This window comes from Notechis scutatus, chromosome 1, assembly GCF_049901735.1.
Source record: "Notechis scutatus isolate UNSWTSFEM ecotype Mainland chromosome 1, rNotScu1.2, whole genome shotgun sequence".
Classification (NCBI taxonomy): Eukaryota; Metazoa; Chordata; class Lepidosauria; order Squamata; family Elapidae; genus Notechis; species Notechis scutatus.
This window is the reverse complement of record NC_142009.1, coordinates 276,097,147-276,120,233: the sequence shown is the minus strand read 5'-3', so window position 1 is coordinate 276,120,233 and position 23,087 is coordinate 276,097,147. Positions and strand designations below refer to the sequence as shown.

The 23,087-nt window shown below is 34.7% G+C and overlaps 1 protein-coding gene across 1 annotated transcript in view; it reads right to left on the bottom strand.

Moving 5' to 3' along the window:
- Positions 1-3,727: 3,727 nt before the first annotated feature.
- Positions 3,728-23,087, bottom strand: part of EHD4 (EH domain containing 4) — a 28,044-nt gene continuing 8,684 nt past the window's right edge. The window contains exons 2-6 of the mRNA XM_026664612.2: positions 21,835-22,011; positions 18,171-18,268; positions 14,365-14,777; positions 9,298-9,462; positions 3,728-6,571 (exon numbers count right to left, since the gene is read on the bottom strand). Coding sequence (XP_026520397.1) covers positions 6,032-6,571; positions 9,298-9,462; positions 14,365-14,777; positions 18,171-18,268; positions 21,835-22,011 — 1,393 coding nt within the window. The 3' untranslated portion in view covers positions 3,728-6,031. The remainder of the gene's footprint in view (positions 6,572-9,297; positions 9,463-14,364; positions 14,778-18,170; positions 18,269-21,834; positions 22,012-23,087) is intronic.

The following is a 23,087-nucleotide window of genomic DNA, read 5'->3' as shown; positions in this document are numbered from 1 at the left end:
GGCATCAGCAAGTCAGTCAGCTTCCTGCTCTGCTGTGGCCACAAACAAGCAGAAGTGAGCTGCCGGCCATGTGGGCTCCTGCTGCACATGGTTACTGGTGCTGCCGCCACGAGGCAAGTGTTGTGGCATGGATGGCCTGGCTGTGGGGGCCCTGAGGTAAGCCAGTGTAGGGGCATAGGGCAGCTCCACCACCACCCTGCCTTGCCTTGTGGCTGTGGCCCTTAAGTAGGGCTTATTTGTGGGGGGTAGGGCTTATATAAGGTGCATATGTAAAAACATGCTAGATCTTATTTTGGGGGAAACAGGGTACAGATGCAGACTCTGAACAATGTGAAATAAGTCCCCAAACCAGGCTCTCTGTGTTTTTCCCATGTTGTTTATACCTTTCATCCCAACAGATTGTTGGAAATACTATTTTTTAAACTTGGTCTGGGGAATGACATGACTAAGAAAACCCCAAATCAAATTTGAAAACAATATCTGAAGAAAAGTACTACTAGTAAAAATCTAACGATATATTCTTATGAAAGAGATAATTGCACAATGGCTCAGATTGTTGTCTATCTGCCTTCATTCTGGTTTATCAGATGTACTGTTACTTGGTGGTCTGTTTCTATGCATCAATTTATCGGTGTTTTGTGATCTTCAGAAAACTTTTTGTAAAGCCGCATTGGCTTCTTCTACTATCCACCATTGTTTTTTTTAATTGGATTTCCTCACCGTGGCCACCACCACTGCAACTCTTTGCTGAGTTTTTGTAATATAATATAACACTTTTAATACTCCCATTTTAAAGGAACTTCCTTATCTTAAACTTTTTTCCTCTTAACATTTCCTGCTATGAAATTCTATTTATTTTTGTTCTGGGGTAGCTAAAATCTACTTTTTAAGAAAAAGGTTCAAGATAGAAAATACAGTATTTTGTCAACTTCCTAATGTGATTGTCTTTCAAGAACCAATGAAGAAAAAAAAAGACTATCAGCTGTTCAGAGCAGTAACTATGAGGACATAGTTAAAGTGGAATGAGAAAATCATGACATTCAAGATGTACTTTGCTGGATTAAAAACTTCAAGAAACTCCAACCATTTTGGCCAGTGGTGGTATAATATGGGAAGATATATCCCATCCTAACTATGAAGCAGAATTTGTTATTTCTACAGGCTCTTACTAAAAAAACATTAAAACTGAAGGTTCTGTAGAAAATGGCACAACCTCAGAGTGACACAAAAGGAAACCAGCATGACTGTATTCCTGAAATAATAAATGCCCTTTTTTTTTCAAGTAAATGAGTCATGTTGTTGCATTAGTGAATTTTTGAACTCTGAGTATCAGTAGGAAATATGACTTGGTAATAAAACTATTATAGTGACTATTATAAATACCAGATACGCCTAAGATATTGCCAGTTGTGAAATACCAATTGTTTGATTTATATTGTCCTTTGTCCATTTTTCACAATATCTACATTTTCATGATTATCTCACTGAATTAGTATGTGAAATAATTAACTAATGGCTTTAGAGAGCTATGGCACTATGTTTTATTTTTCTGCTGCCACAATGGAAGTTACTGGTAGGAGGGCAATACCATCTACTGGTATAATTGGTAGAAGAAATTATTTTTATCTTCACATTTCCTGTATGACTTCTTAAGTAAGTTATTTTTAAGATCAACAGATACAATTGCAAAGGAAAGTTTATGTATGGGTTGGGAATGAAAATGATAACAATGACAAAAATTTTGTGATGCTTCTTTGATTTTAGTTAGCAATTAAAACTCTAAAGCCTACTAAACTATTGTATATAGTTTCTCTCAATTTTCTTTGAAAAACAAGTTTTTTTTAAACCAGCTACTCTGTGTGTGTGTGTGTGTGTGTGTGTGTGTATGCGCCTTTGAGTCAGTGTTGATTTCAGTGTTGACAATTCCCTGCAGTTCTTAGCAATGTTTTTGGAAGTGATTTCCTAGGGCTGAGAGAGTATGACTGGTCCAAGGTCACTTAGCTGGCTTTTTGCTTCATGGTTTCTAGCCAAATGCCTTAACCACTACACCAAATGGTTTTTTTAGGCACATATTTAAAACACTTTAAAAGGTTTTAGGGTACAATACGCTTTAATTTCAAAGCTGAATTGAAGTAAACATTCTGAACTTTGAAATTTTCAGTTATTTATGTAAAATCTGATTGAAATATTTCAAGCACTGAAAAACATCAGAGCAATCATGTCACTTTTTCAAATCTAAGACTGAATTTATATCAATTCTAGGACATATAAATATTGCAGGACTCCAATGCCAATGCTACTTTTAACCACCAGATGGCAGACCACTGCAGAAAAGACAACTTTTTTGCATTGTTTTTAATAGCAATTCTTTTAAGTCCATTAGCAATTGCGGGGGATGGGGGTGGGCTAAAAAACACTGCAGGGTTTGAAAACTGTGGAAAAGAATTACAATTGTTGAAATAATGCAACAATTTAGATCTCGAAGATTACATCCAAGATTTTTAGCAGTAGTATAAAAATGAAGTAATCATATTTGAAAAAAGGAATTTCATATGGCCTCAATCCTAAAGCTGTACAATAGGAGAAACAGATATTGTGCTCAAACCCTGAAATTGTACTATTGATGACCTGGAGATTTCTAATTCAGCATCAAATCCTATGTGGAAAAAAATGTGATTGCGTGCCTTCTGTCTTCCTAAGTGTATAAAACCAGAAATACTGAATTACTATTTAACCAAAGGGGTTTTCATGCATATTTTGGGATCCTCGGGATTGGGAAATATTCTGTGGAGCTATAGTTGGATGGGACTTCTTAGGAATTGGCCAAAAATAGTCCATTTATGAACTATGTGTACTTTATTTAGCAATCCTTTGGGGTTTCAATAAGGTTCAGGGGAAAAATGTTTAGTAACTTTGTTTGGCCGTTAGCAGTGTTGTAATGGAAGTGGTGTATCATCCTGGAAACTCCTTTATGTTGTGGATAACACTTGGGAGCCTCTTGTGGAGAGATACACAGAGCAGCATTTCTCAAATAGGCCAAAAGTACAGAGCAGTATGATAACCCTTCTTTCTAATAAACCTTTTCCTCCCTTATACTGTGCCTGAACGCCCCTCTTCTGAGAATCCAGTTGATTACTAAAGGCTATGATAAAAAAATGGGGCTGGGTTAATTCTTTGTCTTGCTTTGTTTGATGCCCTGGTCTTGCTGTTTTAAAGATAGCCATCAGTTTACATCCATCAGCAATTTTTCTTTCAGCAAAAAGGAAGAAACCAGAGCAAATTTCACTTACCACAATCTCAAAAATGACAGCCAAATGAATAATTAAGAAAATGAGGACCTTTCAGAAATACAAGGTTTTTAGAAAAAGGGAAATAAGCAACAATTTTCATGGAATATCTACATTTGCTGTTTCTGCCACAACCCAGTAAGACATCCATGGCGCCATCCAAGTTAAACAACTCTGGCTGATCTAAAAAGCTGAGCAGGTTGGACCTGACTGGTGTTTAGATAGGAGATCACCAGGAAATACCAGAGCTGTAGACATTACTGGGAACTTGAAAACACATCCTGGAAGGAGGCAGTAGAAAACTATGCCTGTAAAGAAAACTATATGGACATGGCCCTAAAGTTGCTGGTTGCTAAGCTTGACTTGAAGACTCTTCTCCCTGCAAACATTTATGCATGCACACATGTATGACTCTAAAAAGAAAGACAAACTAAAATGGCTTAAGCTGTATATTTTTTTATTTTTGGCAATAAATAAAATTATATATTCTATTTGTGATTTACAGATATAATTTTATCTCTTGATTTCTTTTTTCAGTGTCACAAGAATTTCAGTTTCAAGGATTTTTCTCCTTGAAATAAACTGTATCTCTTAAGACTCAATAACACAAGAGGGAAAGATGATAAATTCCTTCAGGCACCAGGCTATTTAGTCCAACGTGGTCCTCCTGGCCATTTGTGTCTCTTATTACCCTTTCTCAATAAATCAGCTCCTTCAAAAATCTTGAAATCCCCACCATTGCAAAACCAGCACTGGCCTATACTATTCCTCCTGATGGATGGGTTTGTACTTGAATATTAATCTTGGTGACAGAACTGGAGCTAGATTGACAGTTTGGTGGAGTTTTCATTAAACAATCTACTAAAAAAGAAAGTTGAGATGATTACAGCACCTTAATGAAAATGCTCACAAAGCAGTTATCACGAAGATCCAAAAGTATACCCTGTTCTAATCATACTTAGCCATAAAGTTAACCAGGAAAAAAGGGCGTTCCTCAGTAAGCCACGGTTAAGCATACTATGACTTAATGTAATGCCTAAATATAACATGGTTTTCTGACAAAGTATGTGTTTTACAAACAGGAGATCTCATGTTAGCATTTCCACTTAAAGGGATCTGAGGCAACAAGTTTGGAAGGACCACTCATCAGTGCAGAAGAGACTGAGATGGCTGGACCAACATGACTTCATATTTGTCACATTCATATCCTGCCTTTCATTCAGAAGCTCAAGGCAGCAACTCAACTGAACTTGTTCATTGTGTAGAACAAATTCATACCTGACAGGACAAAGGAAGAAGCAAGAGAATCAAACAAGATCCCTAGGATCATTACCCATCAAAAACTGGGAATACCAAAGAATGTTCAATGTTGCCTTTCATATTTACAATGAATAATATCACTGAGAAGAATATCAAATCAGTTTTACCTACCTCGTATGTAATTCACTTTTATTTATGAATGGTAGCATTGCAAAGAATATTGTTAGGTGGTCAGCAAATTGAATTTTCAGAATGGGTTTTTAAAAAAACTATATTTGTACAAAAAGTACCCTACAGATTTATAGCTAATTAAAAGGTATCAATTACCTCTAACCTATTAGGATCTGACCACAATATTTGGTGATAGCCTCATCTTGAATGACTTTATAAGGCAAAACATAAAATATATAAAGACACTAATTTTATCATAACTTTTTAGCTATGGAGTTAAATGAAACCTCCATGTTCTGAGATAGTATATCTCTAATCACCAAATGCTGAGAACAACAGGGAAAGTTACTGTAATTCATTCATATCCTGTTTATAGAATTTCTGGAGAATCTGGCTTTGAATCTACAAAACTAATATTTTATATCTTATTTACAAAAAAGCTATCTGGATAATTTCAACAATTACTCTGATTACAATTAAAACATCAACCAAAATAATTATTTCTTATATTTCCCCAATTTTCTCAAATAAAGTTAATATTTATTAAAACACTTATTTTTGCATACCATTTTTTCTTTTTCCCAGTGAATTATTGGTTCATAAATTTTAAATTAAAACATGTTTTAAATATTTGATTAAAAGAACGAAGCTGCATGAAATGCATTCTTTTAGGCTAAAAATGTAATCTAATCTAAGAAACATAAGAGTTTGGAATATCAAAAATATTTCAAACATATTTCAAATAGAAAAAAAAATCAATGGCTCTTGGAAGATAACTATTTTAAAGTTTTGTAAAGGCCTTAGGTTTTGTATTTTATTAAATTTCTGAATTTATTTTACACCTACCTAATCCCATTTCATCAATGTGACTGTATATTTAGTGGAAATAGTTCTTCTTACCCATTTAATATTTGCAAAAAGAGATTTAAAAGGCACTTCTGACAAAATATTTTTGTGAAAAAGGGTTTCTGTATCATAAAAGTAATTGGTGCTCTATGTTGCTGGTTCCTGTAGCTTACAAAGTATATCAACATCTAATTCATGTATATTTTAAAAACCAGAAATAATTTTTATATGGACACAAATGTGCATACATGGATATCCTAACTAATTATAGTTTCTCATTGCCAATTATGCTTTGTGTGCTTTTTATAAAAAAAATGCAAAAGCGATTTTGCTATAGGACAAATTTAACATTTGATAGGAATCTGAAAATATTGGCAGATTAATGTACTTTCAAGTGTATTAAAAGGATTCTTTTCTATGTAATAGTTTCCACCATTTTGTGTGTTTATAACTTTTTCACAATTCATTTACCGCTCTATTCCACGCATATTTTTTCTATGGGATGGGGGTACCAAATGGATGGGCAAGTTATTAGGCAGTTCATATCCCTCCAATTTTATCTTGATTAGATGTTTCGCTAATGCAAATTCCTCTTCATCCAACATGCCATCGTTATCACAGTCAGCAAGTTTCCAGATTTTCCCCAACACACTGTTTGGCAGTTTGGAGGTCAACATATCTTTCTTTGCATTGGCCCCAGAGATTCTACCATTGACTGGTGAGAGAGTGTAAAAGATTTCATCATATGTGGGTTTATCTTTGGCAACAATCCATTCTTCCTCATCAGCTCCTTCTTTGGCACCTTCCCCATAGCCATGGTCAAAGGGCCCCGCTGTGGTGCCATCAAATGCCCCACCTTGAACCTTCTGTGTTGGCATGCTGCGTTCTTCCTGTGTAACCAGAGTCATTAAATAAGCCACTTTACTGGCCAGCATGTTATCGACAGCCTCTATCAGTTTTGGTTTTAGTGAATGGAATTTAGTGAAGTCATAGTTCTCCAATTGTTCCTATGAAATGACAAAAACACATAACAATGACAAGTCAGAATCTTTTCAACAACTTCTTGAAGAAATTATTGATGTTTACCAAGACTGAAAAAGAGGAACACAGAATGTTAAAAACAACATTAAAAAGTAAACAATATATTTGAGGAAACAATATTTATCCAGTCTGGTTAAACAGGATACAGAACGAAAATCTGAGTTCAAATAGAAAAGCAACATATCTCTAGGTACAGAATTTCCATCAGCAGCAATCGCCATAATCAATTGAGCTTCAACTCAACAATTCCTATAGAATTATTAGGAACCCAATTATACTTTCAACATTAGTAACTTCTCACTCCACTAATACTATTCACAAGTAAGAACTGCACATAAAAAGTATGAAATGCATGTAGCGTATGCCTTCTGGAATTGTTTTCCAAACCTTTACCAACAGTGGCAATAAGCAGCATCTGGATTTTCTTTTGGGTAAATAAACCACTTATTGCATCCAATGTGTATGCACTGAGAGGTACATGTGAACAGGAGGGAAAGGAAATGATCTTCCTTGGGTCATGTGATCAATATGTATTGTCAGCAATTTTTTCTGGAAAGTTTTTCTTTGTAGCCCTCAGTCACATCTGGGCCCTTTTGAACTCAATTTTATTTATTGTCCTTTCCTCCCTAATATAAAATTCCTCAATATTCCACTAGACCAGTATTTTTCAAGCTTGGTAACTTTAAGAAATATGGACTTTAGCTCCCAGAATTTCCCAGCTAATTTAGCTCCCAGCTACCATATACATCTGTACTAGAATAAAAAGATTGCAAAAAATTTCAGGGCATTGGCATCTAGAATTTTCTTCTATCAGCAGGGCCATAAGAAACATCTGCTATTTTCTTTTGGGGAAAAAAATAATGTGTTGCATTTCAGTGTGTGTTTCTGCTCTGTGTATGCTTGTGTAGGAGTGCACAGGGAAAACCAGTGGTGGCTGCGTACATTCCACTCAAGGACACAAGACCAGGAATATTCCAAACAACTATCTAACTGCTATTCCCAAGGGATGCAATGGGGAAAAAGCCTTGGATCTCTTTCACTTGCTCTTCAAAACTCAGTTTTTCCCCTTCCCCAATGAAATAAAAATAATTCAAATGTTCTTCCCCTAAAGTGAATGCAGGAAACAGATGTTTACAGTTGCTACTTTATTTAGTTCAGTGTTGCTTGATGATTTGTAAGACTTCTCCTCAGTGTTTTCTGGAAATGCCAGGACAGAATCTAAAAAGCCCTTCTGTTTTACAGTCCATCTTTCCCTCCTTCCCAAGATGGGTATTACACTTCCAGCTGAAGTTTCCAAGTCTGCTTTTTATGACTGACTAAAAAGACATTAAACTTATTATTCATAGCTCTCAGGAAGGCCTATAGACCCTGAAACTGAAGCTATTTGTCAGTGCATCCAACAAATCTAAGATTTTAGCTCTCTTTTAAATTAGGGCCAAAAGTTTTAAACAGTAATCAGATACATTAAAAAAATTATTATTAATTCAAAATTATGTATGTTGGCCATCCTGAGCTAAAAGACAGGATACAAACACCATCATCATATTCCTATGTTTGCTTAAGAATCATACTGGTAATAGGTATGTATCATCAAATTTTTAATAAGTGGCTTATGTTTCTCTCCCTTATAAGAGCTCATTTGCTTTAGCACTTCCATCTCCCCTAGTCTGCAAAATAATAGAACAGTCAATATTGTTTTTTCCTAAAAGGAGTATAGGTAGTTGAGGCAGTAAGGGCAGAACTGAATGCTGATAAGACTGTGAAGGTTTTTCATTGCAAATATCCCAACAAGAAACACAACCTAACCAGATAAGATTGTTGAAAGCAAATTGCAATAAAAAGGAAAAACGAAAGGCGGCTTAGCCGACAAAGCCAGACAGCTGTCAAACCTTTCCGCAAATCTAAACAATAAAGAGAATCCAGGGAGTAGAATAATTCTTCAACAAACTCAAATAATTCAGAGCCCTTTTAGGGTGGTCTGAATGAGCTAAGACTGAGTGAAGAACTGGGAACCATTAATAGGGGCCGTCCTCAGAATTCAACTCGGTCTGTAGAGCAACGAGACTAGAGACTACCCAGCCTGGATTCTCCTGTCAACTCAATGGAGAATAGTTCTGTGAGAGGACAGAACCTTTTTTTAATAAAGTACATTGTCATTATCATCATTACCATCATTTCCCCAAGTCCATAGGAAAAACTCCGTAGGTGGATAAAAATACCAAATCCAGTCTAAACATCTGGCTGACTGTGTGACTAGCCTTACTTATTTCTGGTCTTGTGTGGGGAGCTCAAAGGATCACGCAGCCGTGGAACAGGGTTGGTGCCCCAAGAGTCCTCCCTTTGCCTTTTCAATTGATTTTTAAATGGGGCTTAATTATTTTTGCCAGCCTCTAAAAATATTTGTTTTGAAATTTTAATTCTAAGGTTTTAATGTTTACATACTGTTACATATTCTGACATTTTACTGTACATTACCCAGAGTCCCTCTTTGAGGGAGATGGGCAGTTCAGAAATGTGAAAAATAAATAAATATTTTTTTAATCATAATGTATATCCCCCCAATAATTGTGGGCATTAAAATTGAAGCTAGGTGGAGAGATGGAATTATTATCATGTATGCAACTTTGAACAGGTAATTTGTTGTTTGGTAGCCTATTTACTTATAATATGATTTGGTCTACTGAGACAATACCTGCATTTTCTTGACTTCAGGGAAATCTCCTGGTGAAATCTGATACTCCTGCTGTAGCTGACGATAAATTTCAGGTAATTTGTTGATCAATTCCTTTCTTTTGTTTTCTTTTCCAAATACTGAAGGCATTTCTTTTTTCAAATGGCTGATTATATAAGCATGTACCTAAAAAGAGTAATTTGTTTTAAAAATATGTTTATGTATTCATTTATTTATATTTATGAATCAATAAATGAAAATATATTTATTTACATGCATCTATGTATATTTCATGTAAATAAATTAAGCATACACAAATCCACAAAAAAATCTGTAAAGCTGAATCATAGGCGTTTAATGAAAATCTGATATTCCAAAATAGCGCCAACATAGCTCTGAAAAGAATTCGCAACTTCAAAATATACAACCAGAACCAGAATCTTACATAAAACTGAGGATTTTAGTAAGTTAGGAAATTAGAATTATACATAAAATACAACGGATATCAAATTGCAGCAAAATCCAGTAAAAATATTTGTATTTCTAGAAGCGTTTCACCAGAAAATGAGATCTTAAGTATGTCAAGAAAACATTTATGTCTAACTATGTATGGAAGAATGTGTAAGAAAAAATAATAATAGTAATAGTAAACTTAAGGACTGTTCAACTTTTGAGAGGAAATAGGGAAAAAAAGAAAGGCTTGAACTAACTCAAGATCAAAACTGGGAGCAACTTCTAAAGAAAAAGACAACAGCATGCTTTAATTCAGATTGTTTATTGTGTTGAAAAACATTAAAAACGTATATTAAAAAAATAGTTTAAGGAGTAATAAGTAACATGAATTAGTACAAAATAATTCCTGGCCTTGTCCGCTCTTCAATATGGTGGAAGTTGGCTTAACTTCCACCAAAAATGGTGGCTCAACCAAGGAAAAAGTATAGGGATCCCCTAGATGGCAGGTACCCTTTCTCTTCAAATCTTGGAACTTAGGACTGTAGGGCAAAAGCTGCATTGTTCCATTGTAGCCAAAAATCAGGAGGAATCTGGTTGCTGTTCTTTTTTTTTCCAGATTCACCCATTTTATTAAAAGGCAGAGGCTTTCAGGAACTGTAGCTCACTTCTTTGGGTCACTTCATTACTCTGTGCATCTGAACTACAGTTCCAGAAACTAAATGCTTTTTAATAAAATGGGTGAACCACCTGACTCCTCCTAAATTTTGAAATTAGGACAGGCCTTTAATCCATTCAGCAGGAAATTATGTATAAGTTTAACAGGGAAATAATTGTTAAAGTAACAGAAATAAGTGTTTTTCCTTCTTTCTCTTTCCAGCTTCATAATCTTTTTCGATTATTGACAGATAGGATCTCTAACATTATCTTAAACACTGTTTACTGAGATAGCCACATTTGGAAATCTCAGCCGGATGTTCAGAATTATAGATTATGTAATCATGTTTGGAATTATAGGTTAGTAATATATGTGTTTGTATATGCATATAACTGATTCTCTCTTTTAGCTAATACTCTATATATTACTTGACAACTACTTGTATGATTCCATGTTTAGACAATGTTTGCAATTTTACAAACATTACCAGACAAGTTCTTAGAACTATTGTGTTACATAAACTGTTTCAATTCCTTCCCTCAAAATGACGCTATAGACCACTGCGCACCAGAACAACTAGATATAAGAACAGTTTTTTCCTGAAAGCCATCACTCTGCTAAACAAATAATTCCCTCAACTATTTACAAAGTCTGCACTACTATTACTGTTAATCTTCTCATCACTCCTTATCACCCATCCCCTCCCACTTGTGACAGTATGACTATAACTTTGTCGCTTGTATCCTTACAATTTATATTGGCTGTTTCCTAGCATGATTTGATTGCTTATTGTACTCTATGACTATCATTAAGTGTTGTACCTTATGATTCTTGACTCTTGACGATTGTATCTTTTCTTTTATGTATACTGAGAGCATTTGCACCAAGACAAATTCCTTGTGTGTCCAATCACACTTGGCCAATAAAGAACCCATTGTGGATGCCCATGGATTGATATCTGTTGTACTTGGATGCAGATAATCTCACATATTGATATTGACAGCAATTGCTATCAATAGATGCAACATATATGCATCAATGCTTTCATTCTATTCTATTAAAAGAAGGCAATAAAGCTGAGGAACATCAATCTGAAAAGTATACTGCCACGTTTCAGTAAAGTTTATCTTGTGCCTTTGCCAAACTGAAATGGACTTCCCACTACATGCTATTTTAAAAGCTTCTTACCTCATTGTGGATGCCCATGGATTGATATCTGTTGTACTTGGATGCAGATAACCTCACATACTGATATTGACAGCAATTGCTATCTATAGATGCAACATATATGCATCAATGCTTTCAAAGAAAACGAATGAAATCATGTTCTAATTTTGAAACAAACAAGATGAAAGAGCTTCCACCTATTCTTAAAGGCCAGGAAAATCTCAGGAAAATGCCTGCAGCAGTTAGTACAATATTAAAGGGTCTTAATAATTACCTAAATAGGAGTTGCGCAAGCACAGTGTCTGTTCAAAAACTTTTATGAAGTTGTTTATTTAAACATTTATGTAGCCGCCCTTTTTCTAACCAACTCTGGGCAGTTCCCAATCAAATATATAATTATATATAATCTACATAATTCCTCCTTGTGAGTCTAGAATATCTCAGTTACAAGAAAGAGTGAAACAAAGACTGGAATAAAAACAGAAGAGTGTATCATAATGAGGGGGGGGGTTGGGGGTTGGGGGTTTTTTTTTGTTTTTTTTTTTTTGGTTGGGGGGGGGGGGGGGGGGGGGGGGGGGTTTTTTTGGGGGTGTTTTGGGGGGGGGGGGGGGGGGGGGGGGGGGGTTTTTGGTTTTTTGGGTGGGTGGTTTTTTCAAGAGTCACAGCTTCTGTATTTAGAATTACCATGGAAAAAAGCCAAGACCAATGAACTGAAACTACAACGTTCTTTGCATATCCTTACGAAGCATAATTAAAATTCCTCTCTATGAAAGGTAAATCTTATTTTATATTCACCATGTGTCATACTCCTGTCAGAGTCTGAATCCAAGGAGGAAGCCGAACAGCTGACAGGAAGCAGAAGCGTGGCTCCATTGGCTGTGAAGGAAACTGGGTAAGGGCAAAGTCTGGCTGGGCAGAGCAGGGGAGAGGTACAACAAGGGAGAGGGGGTTCAGAGGAAGACCCAGGCCCACCCCCTCTTCATCCCAGGACACAGGGAAGAACAGAGAAGAGAGCAACGTGGGTTGCGTGGCTTACAGGGGAGGAAAGGGCCCCGATTCCCTTCATTAGGCACACCTGGGAAGAGAGTTTAAAGGAGAGGAGCGAAGAACGGCATTTCTGGGAACAAACGTGAGTTTATCTTGTGTTGACTGTGGTTATCCTGGCATCCTCCCAACTGGTATTGAAATTTCAGTTCAGTGGCTACAAATTCCACTCCTGCCTGTCTCCTGCTTGTACAACATGACATCTAATTACGTCAAGCAGTTTATACCAGGTACTGGCAGAAAAACACAATCCCACATGTAAGAAAAGAAAAAGGACCGAGACAAAGAAAGAAATTAAACCTAATTAGAATGCCTATATTTGTATATACAACTTTCTATATATAAGTTTACAATAATGTATACTATTTTACATAAATTAAATTAATAACTTTAAAATTAATATTAAAATAATGTATATTTTATATACATCAAATTGATCCAGCCAATTTCCTTCCATTTATTACTGTTTCAGGTCCTGCAGTAATAAATGCTCCTAAACAAATTACAGAAAATGAAAATAAATAAAATAAATTGTTTGTACCCCACTCCTTATTCATGATGTTAGCATTTCCCTGGCAAAAAAAACTTCCAGCATTTTTTATGTATGGGAGCTCTAAGGTTATTGAGCCATCTTTCTCCACAAAAGACCTAAAGCCCAGAAGCAGCACCAGACAGAAGATCCTGCAATCAGGGAAAAGACTTGTCACAAGTTTCATAAAACTGAATTAGAAGCCAAGATGATACATTCTCAGGCCTTCTTGCCTAATTTTACTGGTTGGTTTAGAGAGAGAAACTGATCCAAAGTTATCCAAGGTCAATGAATGAGTGGAATGTGGAATGAGCCTTCTGAATCCTGCACAACTGCTGCAGCTTAAGATGCGGGCAGGAGAAGAGAAAAAAAAATAAAATGCTTTAAATGCTGGCTCCTTGATTATACTGAAATAGGAAATTTCCATTGTAGCCTAAGGAATTTGATTTCTTTCCTTAATAAAACAAAGAAAAGGGCTTTTGGGTAAGGATCTATGGTGGACTAAATGCCCTTGAAAGAATGGGAAAGGCAATGTGGTGGACCCTGGTTACTAGATAGTGAGTTCTGTCCGGTGCGGTCTTTTCGAATAAAAAGAAATCATGAGATTGTCTGCTTGCAGAAGGGAGGAAAATTGATTTTTACTCTTTCCCTTGCAATTAAGACACTTTCACTTTTGGATTACAATATTACAATGACAACCACCAGAAAACAGTGGCAAAAACAGCCGAAGGGAGGAAAGGACCACTAGATAGTTGAGAGTAAATATACTCTCAACTTGCAGAGAGTATATTTCTTATTTGGCATTTTCTGGCCACAAAGGAATAATCCTTTAATTATTTATTGTAATAAGAAATTCCTTAAAAGTTATTGTTGTTGTTTTTAAATGCAGAGACTCCTGGGTGCCATTAAAGCCATAATTTTCTAATGGTAGAACAAAAAGGAAAACAGGAAAACAAATATAAATGTAAATGTAAATAAAGGTTTGATACATCAGAAAAGAAAGAAAACAACAACACCTCTCAAAATTTCTATCATGGAAGACAATGGATTCCCTTTCCACTGACCATCAACACTCTAGTCTACTAGGTGTCTATCTCTCCCACATGGAAAGTTAAACAATAATCATAATGACATTTCTGTGACTTTATATAGATGGCCAATTATTGCGCTGTAGATAAAAATGGCAAGTCAGAAAATTAGCCACATCAGTCAGTAGCTAATATATTACACCCCATCTTACCTTTGCAAGCCGTGACCTCTTGATCAGATCATTCAGTTTTCTCACTGTTGCTTTTTGTGGAAGGTTCTGAATGTCTTGGAACAGATCTTGTGCCTCTGCCTCAAATAATTTTCGGTTCTCTGAGTTTTGCAGGGGCTGAGCCCAAAAAGAACCAATATAAACCCGCAATACCTCTGGAGTATTAATTACTTTGCCCAAGGACCACATGAGTGCACCATATACTCTCATTAACTGCTGGGTGTCCACTTGATCAGCCTTATTCAACACCACTCGTATCTTATCATCCTGACCCCGGAATGCCTTGATTGCTTCTGAGAATTCATCAGAAATATCAAGTTTATGGGCATCAAATAAAAGGATGATACGATCAACCCGCTCAGCAAACCACTGCAGGACATGACAGAAGTCGTAACCTGAACAAAAAGAAACAAAACAAAACAAAAACCAATAAATAGGAAAAGGTGATGAAATATGATTTTGCTCACAGTTTATCAACATAACTCTTGTGGGATGAAGACATAATTTTGTAATGCTTAAATGAGTAGATTTCAGACACTACAGTGGTGGCCAGTTCAGCTTGATTCTGCACTTCAAATAACTTTCATGAAGAGCTATTCAGAAAGACTGTTCACAACTTTATGGTTCTGAACATGAACCTAAAGCAAATGTTAGTCATAATAAAAATGTAGAATTACATAGATTGTCAATAATACAGAGAATAATTACACATACAGTGGCTGCCACAAGCATGTATCTTATTCCAAAGAATTAACTCTATAGTTACAGAGAGGATTTTTCCTAGCTAAGTTAGATGTTGCTCTATAAATGAATACAAGCTGAATAGTCAAGACCTTGTTGATGATCCAAACTCTGTCAAAGACCTTGGAGTACTCATCTCTAATGATCTAAGTACCAGAGCCCTCTGTAATTTCATAGCCAAAAAGGCATTAAGAGTTGTTAACCTAATCCTACATAGCCTTTTCTCTGGTAATATCACACTACTAACTAGAGCATACAAAATATTTGCTAGACCAATACTTAAATACAGCTCATCAGCCTGGAACCCGCATTACGTATCTGATATTAATACAGTTGAGAAAGTCCAGAAATATTTCACAAGAAGAGTTCTCCATTCCTCTACTCATTGCAGAATACCTTATGCCACCAGACTTGAAATTCTAGACCTAGAAAACCTAGAACTACGCTGCCTTCGGTCCGATCTAAGTATAGTAAATAAAATTATACATTGCAATGTCCTACCTGTCAATGAATACTTCAGCTTCAACCATAACAATACAAGAGCACACAATAGATACAAACTCAAGGTAAACCGCACCAAACTTGATTGCAGGAAATACGACTTCAGCAACAGAGTGCTCAATGTCTGGAATACTCTACCTGACTCTGTGGTATTTTCCCCAAACCCCAAAAGCTTTAACCTTAGACTTTCTACTATTGACCTCACCCCTTTCCTAAGAGATCTGTAGGGGGCGTGCATAAGCGCACCAATGTGCCTACCGTCCCTGTCCTATTGTTTCTTTTTATTTTTCTTATATGTATCCATTTCATGTATCCATAACTATGTTTATACTTATACCGGTTATTTTATAATCACTTGACAAAATAAATAAATAAAAAATAAACAAAATGACAGGAATCAGAGCTAACTTTCAACCTTTTAAAACTTAGCAACACATAATAGCCCTGCCTGGCAAAAAAATATTGCAATGGAAATTGTTATTCATACACTCTTCCATGCCAGTATTTTGGGGGTTAAACATAGCTAAATTTGGTGTGGTTGGTGCTATCCTTTAAAGGGGGAAAAGCAAACAAAAAAGAACAGATTGTAAAACTTAGAAAGGGAAGAGAAAGAAAGGTGAAGAGATAGATTGAGGGAGATAATGAACTAAAATGCCTTGGATGGGAAAAAAGATGGATCCCTTTTGAGTCATGGTATTTTTGGCAGATACATTACAAGTAGTCCCCGGGTGAAGAACATCTGACTTACAGACAACACACACTTATGAATGGACGGCTATAAAGCCAACGATATTAAGAATCTGAGTTAAATACAATGGTTCCTAATAACAAATGCATGCACTATTTTGTGACACCCATGAGAACATTGTGCAGCTTCAGCAATTCATCAGTTTGAAGAAGAAAAGCTCTGTACAAACCTCCCTTAGTGTCTACTTCAAGGTAAAGGTAAAATATACACTATATACTAAGATAAATATTTGACTAATGAACAGTAAGCAAGAATTAAATGTAGCTGTTTTGACTTACCTACAAATTTAATTTAAAGAAAGACTTAGAAACTGATCTCATTCATAATCTAGGGGACTTTATATATGCTAATTTCTGAAATTCTTAGGTACTGATCCTAAATCTTCGGCACACAAGAAATATGATTTCATTGTTCTGTTAGCAGAACATACTTTTCTGTTTCTTTTCAATTAGCAGCATAACAAAAAAGAAAACAAAACACCAAAAAACAGCATATGATGAAAGCATGTGCTCAGGGAGATATCAGCTTAATATTAATTATTAATTTTGCAGGAAGGTACACTTCAGAACCAATCATGCAAAAGAGCTTCAAAAATCTGAAATCACTGTATAGTAGCAGAGAAATCAGATATGGTTTAATGGATGCTCACTGTTATTACTATGGTTTAATAATTCAAATATAATGAATTCATATATAATTAGACACCTTAAACACAGTTTTACCGGAAATGTCATAAATTTTAAAAAATAATCAAATAAAGCAGTCAACCCCTTACTTAAGTATTGACCACAGTATTGAATCAGTGCAATGTGTCCTAAGTAGGTGAATGTTACATAGTCATATCAAAACTAAATTACAAAATTTACAAATTATTGGTTGGATATTCTCAAAGTTGCATACAACAACTACCAGTTCCTTCAAGTCTGTCTTTCCATTTGTGTGCATACAATAGTCTTGCTGCTGTCAACATGTATCGTAACATGGAAGAGTGGATGCAGAAGTTGATGGAGTTGACTGAAATGGCAAAACTGACTACTCTGATTAAAGACAAAAACGTAAGTACTTTTGTTTCCACATGGAAACCGCTTCAGATTTTTGTGCTTGATGTGGAAAATAATGTAATTTTGACTTTGGGTTTTACAGATTGATAGCTCTTTATAGAAATGACTTGTTCTTATTATTATGGAAAAACAAACAGCTGTGATTTGATATTAATGCCCTCTTCTATTGCAACAGAGAAAGTCAGAAATCAATGCTTCTTTTTCTTTTCTTTTCCCTACCTCTTCTCACTTCTCTCTCCCCCTTCCTTCTCCCCTTTCACAGCTCTTTTATTTACTTTTGTATTTTGTATTTTTTAATATTATAATTAAATGTTCGAAAAAAATGTATATTGCATTTTACAAAGTAGTCTTAAGCATTATAAATGCTTCACATATATTATTTAGTTCTAACCTTTACAGTAACCCTGTGCAGTCAGTTGAAGCTTTTTCTTTATATATTTCAAAGTCAATTACTTTTTAATACAATGAACATTATAATCAAAGGAAAATTTCCAATCTTTCAATTCAGAGAGGGTAATACAAGAGAGGATAAAACACGGATTTAATAACGTAACTAGCAGATTGTGGCTTAGAACAGTGAAAGAACATATAGGAACATGACTGGACAAAAGGGGAATGGTATGTTCAATGTCTCTTCTATTATTTGAATTATTTTATTTTTTAAAACAATAATCCTAAATCTATTTTTTTTTGTGGTGTGCCTGCTGCCAAAGAAAGCTTTTCATATAAAAACTCACCTCTACTGATGCGCTGTTTCTCTCCTGAAAGAATACCAGGGCTATCTACGATGCTGATGCTCTTCAGAACCTGATTGGGTAATTGAGCACACATGAACCTACATGGAAAAGGGAAAATCTTGGTTACAGAACATTTGGGAAAAGCCTTTCCCTGTATTTAAACTAACAGTGATAGACACCCTCAACCAAAACATAAAAGGTGGTGATTGGTTTTGTCCAATTTCTGTATATAAAATGATTCAAACATTAAATCTCCTGAACATTTGGAGAGTATGAATATTTCTCTCCATAAGAGAGGGAATTCTACTTAGACCAGGATCCTTGTCATGGAGAAACTGTATGTGAACATGGTGATTCACATGTACGGCTCTTTTCACATCCATATGTCCACCCATGATCAATAAGCATGATTCTAACTTCCATTCCAACGTATTACATGTTCAATAACCCATGTTCCCATCATAAAACAAGAAATACGGCATTATTTTATTGTTGGAGTTTTCTCTTTAAAGTATTCCAAAATATAAGTATTTTTTTTTTATTTCCTGAAAAATTGTAGGCCATTTTTGTTGTGCTTATAATTAGTGCAGTTATTTGTATCTTGTTTTTAGGCAAGTAAGCAATATATATATGTATATGTATACTATATGTATACATTACATATATTATAGGCATATTATATATGCAATAAGACATTTTAAAATAAAAAATAATAATTTCTGGGATATGTCAGTGTGTAATATTGACGATAAAGAAGGAAGCCAAGGAAGTTTATTGTGTACCCTTTGCCTGTCTATTACTATCTTTCTTCAGGAACTCCCTCCATAGAAGCAAGTGGATTAGTAGCTGGGAAGAGGGAAGAGTCCAGTTATTTATCGGATACAATTCCCCAAAGGAGTTCAAAGTTGTTTCAAACTCTCATCAAATAGAAATGTAGATGCCCCTATCAAGATGATAGCAATTGTACAGAAAAACACATGAAAACTGATTAAAAGAGAAGATGCATTATTATTTATTTATTTATTTATTTATTCACTTACTCACTCACTCACTCAGTTAATTATTCAATTTTATTGACCACCCATCTTACTACAGGGTAAGTGGGTGGCTTACTGTTATTAACCTGAGATGGATAAATATAGAGAGATGGTATAAAGTATCTCTGAAATTTTATTTTTCATATCCAGAATTAGACTTCTCTAATGATTTGCACTAGATTATAACTTCAATATTATAGTCATTAGCTAGCTTATCTAGGAATGATAGATATGTTGCTTAATACAACTGGGAAACATTACACTGTAGAAGAACGCATGATAAAGAAAACAGAAGAAACTAAGGGACTGTTCCCAGAAAAGAAATGTAATTGAAAAATTGCAGGATACACGTGACTATGGACAGATTTTAAGCCAAATACTATGCAAGATTTATTGATATGTTGGTGTAAACTTAATTGACCCAATTAATAAAAATATAATAAAACTAATGATTTTATTTATTTAACCATACTGTTAAGCTATGCCAATTCACAATATTGTAAACTATGCCATGTAATCTAGGTATTGTACAATATGTTAAAATACAGTAAAAAGCAAAATAGAATATATTGTATTTTGGATATGACAGCTTTTTTCAATTTGAAATGATTCTTAATTTTTTAAGAATATTTTCTGCAGACTTTTTACCAGGCTACAAAATAGAGCTTTACAAAATCAAGCAAAGAACAATGCAATTAAATTTTATTTTAAAAATTGTTCCTATTGTTCTCCTGGTGCGTTTATTTGGTGGCTGAAAAAGACAAGTTTATGAGAAGACTGTGTCCTTTATACCAACTAAACAATCACACTGTGTTTTACATTTTCTGGATGCCAAGAATGTAGTAGTGACAGGTTTTACATGAAAAACAAGAACTGCAGTTATGTATAGAGACAGCACTGTAATACACTCAAGTTGTTGTGAGCGATTATGGGCAATAAGAAAAGAGATTTTTCAGTAGTGTATAAATAAGCTCTTTGGATTCTAAACTAGAATTATACGTAGTAGTTTGCCTTTTTAAGAAAGCTGCAGAAACATTATTCCACAATTGACTGCATTCTCCCACAATTCTTGTTGGGCTACCAATAAAATATAAGAATTAGCATTAAGAAAAAAATCTGGGCTGATAAATGCACCATCAGGGAACAATATTTTGATTGTGTTACACTAGACTAGAACAAAAACCAATTCAAGTTCTTTTCAGAGAAAAAAATTTTTAAGAACGAAAAAGCTCACAAAACTGACCTGGCTTTGCTATCTGGCCTGGGGAATCAGAGAATTGTGCAGAGCCCATAAAATGTTTGTACTGTTCTTGAATGGCTGAGCTCTCCAAGTGATTGCTCTGCGTGGCTTTTAATTGATTTTAACATTTGCATTATAATAATATAATATACTGTATATTCCAAAAAATAAAAAACATTAAAACAGCCACACAGATATTATAATGCAAATGTTAAAAGCAATTAAAAGCCCTGCAGAACTTGGTGTGTGTGTGTGTTTTTTTTCAAAAATACAAAATTAAAACATATATATCCCAAATAAAAATATATATACCACATATACCATCTGGTGTGTGTGTGTGTGTGTGTGTGTGTAGCTGTCCAGTCATCAATGCGAAAAAAATTAAATTAAAAAACAACTGGAAAGGAACTTTTTACGTATATTTACAGAACCAAATATATTTAGCCACAGAGGCAGAACAGGGATTTAGAAAAACTGGAAGAAATGAAAGTAAACACCAGAATACTGATGAAGTAAGGCAAGGAAGAATTTACCAGTTTTTTATCCTTTTTATGAGAGTAGAATTGGAGCTTGTGGACTCTGGAAAGAGTGGCCCTTATTTTAGGAATGAGAATTATATGAAAAACAACTTTATAAATCTGTAGCTCACACAGTGCATTTTATTCCTTCAATAGCTGTTTTTTAATCTAAAAAAGTAAAGTTAAGGAATATTTTGGGTTAATCAGAATAAGCATTGAAACTATTTTAATCTCTGCATATTTGATTGATCTAATATCTTGATTCAGACTCTTGTCACCTTTCATTTGGGAATTCAGTGTGGTGTATACAGAACTCCGTCCACCATTTCCCTCCATAATAATAAACTTGACAAGTACACTAAGCTAAGAAACAGTAGTCTGCTGAAGTTATCAAAGTATTCCCATGAGTGAGGATGTGGACTTGAACCTGATTTCCCCAATTCTAGTTCAATAGCTTTCTGTCCCTTTAAAAAGACTAGAAAACTCTTTCAAAATGTGCAGATTATATCCTACAACCTGAAAAACACTACTACATCTAAGTCTGCCTCCTAACTTCTTGCTTTTTTATACTTGAGTTCCCTTACATGAATCTTGAAGATAGAATAATAGAAATTTATGCCATTTTTTTAACTAAGTAATCATTAATTTTATTAGCTTTCGCTTAAAATGTTACCGGTCTACATTTATTACACAATTATATAGACATATTTATATAAGCCTGTAAAACAAAGGAATTTATGACTCTTTTGGAAATGTATGTACCTGTATTATGTCATGCTGGTTGGAAGACAGAGACTAGAAATGGCACACAGAAGTTTGATTATTCAGCAGCACAAAAATGTTATTAGATATATGCATCAATTCCTTACCTATTCAAGAACGCATTTCCAAAACGGCTGAGTTTGCGGAATGGCTTTTTGGGATCCACCACAAGAGCGTTTCCTGGAGTACTCCCTTCAGTATCTCCATACATGACAGCAATAAAAGAATCTGTAGTTGGTTCAGGGCCAATTCGCATCCCTGGAAAATCTTGCTCCAAGAGGTACCTAATTGCGATGCAAAATATAATAAAACAATATTAAAAACAAATTGAGAACAAAGCATTAAGGTCTATTCTTCTAAGTTTAGGCTAGGATATAACTAAATGAAGCCACCCTGACTATAGATTTCCACAATTATGATTATGTGGCAATTATGCCACTAAGACATCATTTTTTTAAATATTTTGTAGTTTGTAAATTTATCAATGACTGCAAAATCTATGAATAAATTAAATCTGCATTCAGTGGGACACAGAAATAAACATGGATTCTGCAACCGTTCAAAAGAGATTTGGCCAATTGGCTTAATATAAAATTCACTGGAATAAAAATATGCTAGATGTTTTAAATTAAAAAAAAAACAATGCAGCATTTTTAAATATAAGTTTAAAGGCTTTTCTGATAAATTATTAGTCAGATTAATGACTTTGTATCTGACTTCTTTCATTTTTATCTGCATCACCAAATTCAACATCAGTGTCTCTTCCTTTTCCTGTTCATCTAAATAATAAGCCAACTATTGATGTCTTACATCCTTTTCCACTTTTTATTTGAAAGAAATAGACAGGAGAGGAAATGTTTTCATTCAATGTGTTTCTGAATACTGCAGGCCAGGGAACAAATAACTTTTATCCTTACTTATGCATGAAATACATACTCAAATGTTGAGGTTTATGAATTAGATTTGCTACCTGTATAACTGCTTCTTGGTTTCGTAGAATAAGACCAAGTGACCATTTATTTATTTATTTATTTATTTTATTTTATTTGATTTGCCAATTGTTTACAAGATAATAAGTATAAGTGTATACATAGTTGTGAATACATGAAATGGGTACATATAAGAAAAATAAAAGAAGAATAAGAGAAACAATAGGACAGGGACGGTGGCACGTTGGTGCGCTTATGCACGCCCCTACAGACCTCTTAGGAAAGGGGTGAGGTCAATAGTAGACAGTCTAAGGTTAAAGTTTTTGGGGTTTGGGGAAGAAATTTGCCATGTTTGGCAAATTGTGTCAGTGCAAGAAAATAAAGAATATAAAATGATTGCTTGGCAGATCTTCTCCCAAATGTTTAATACT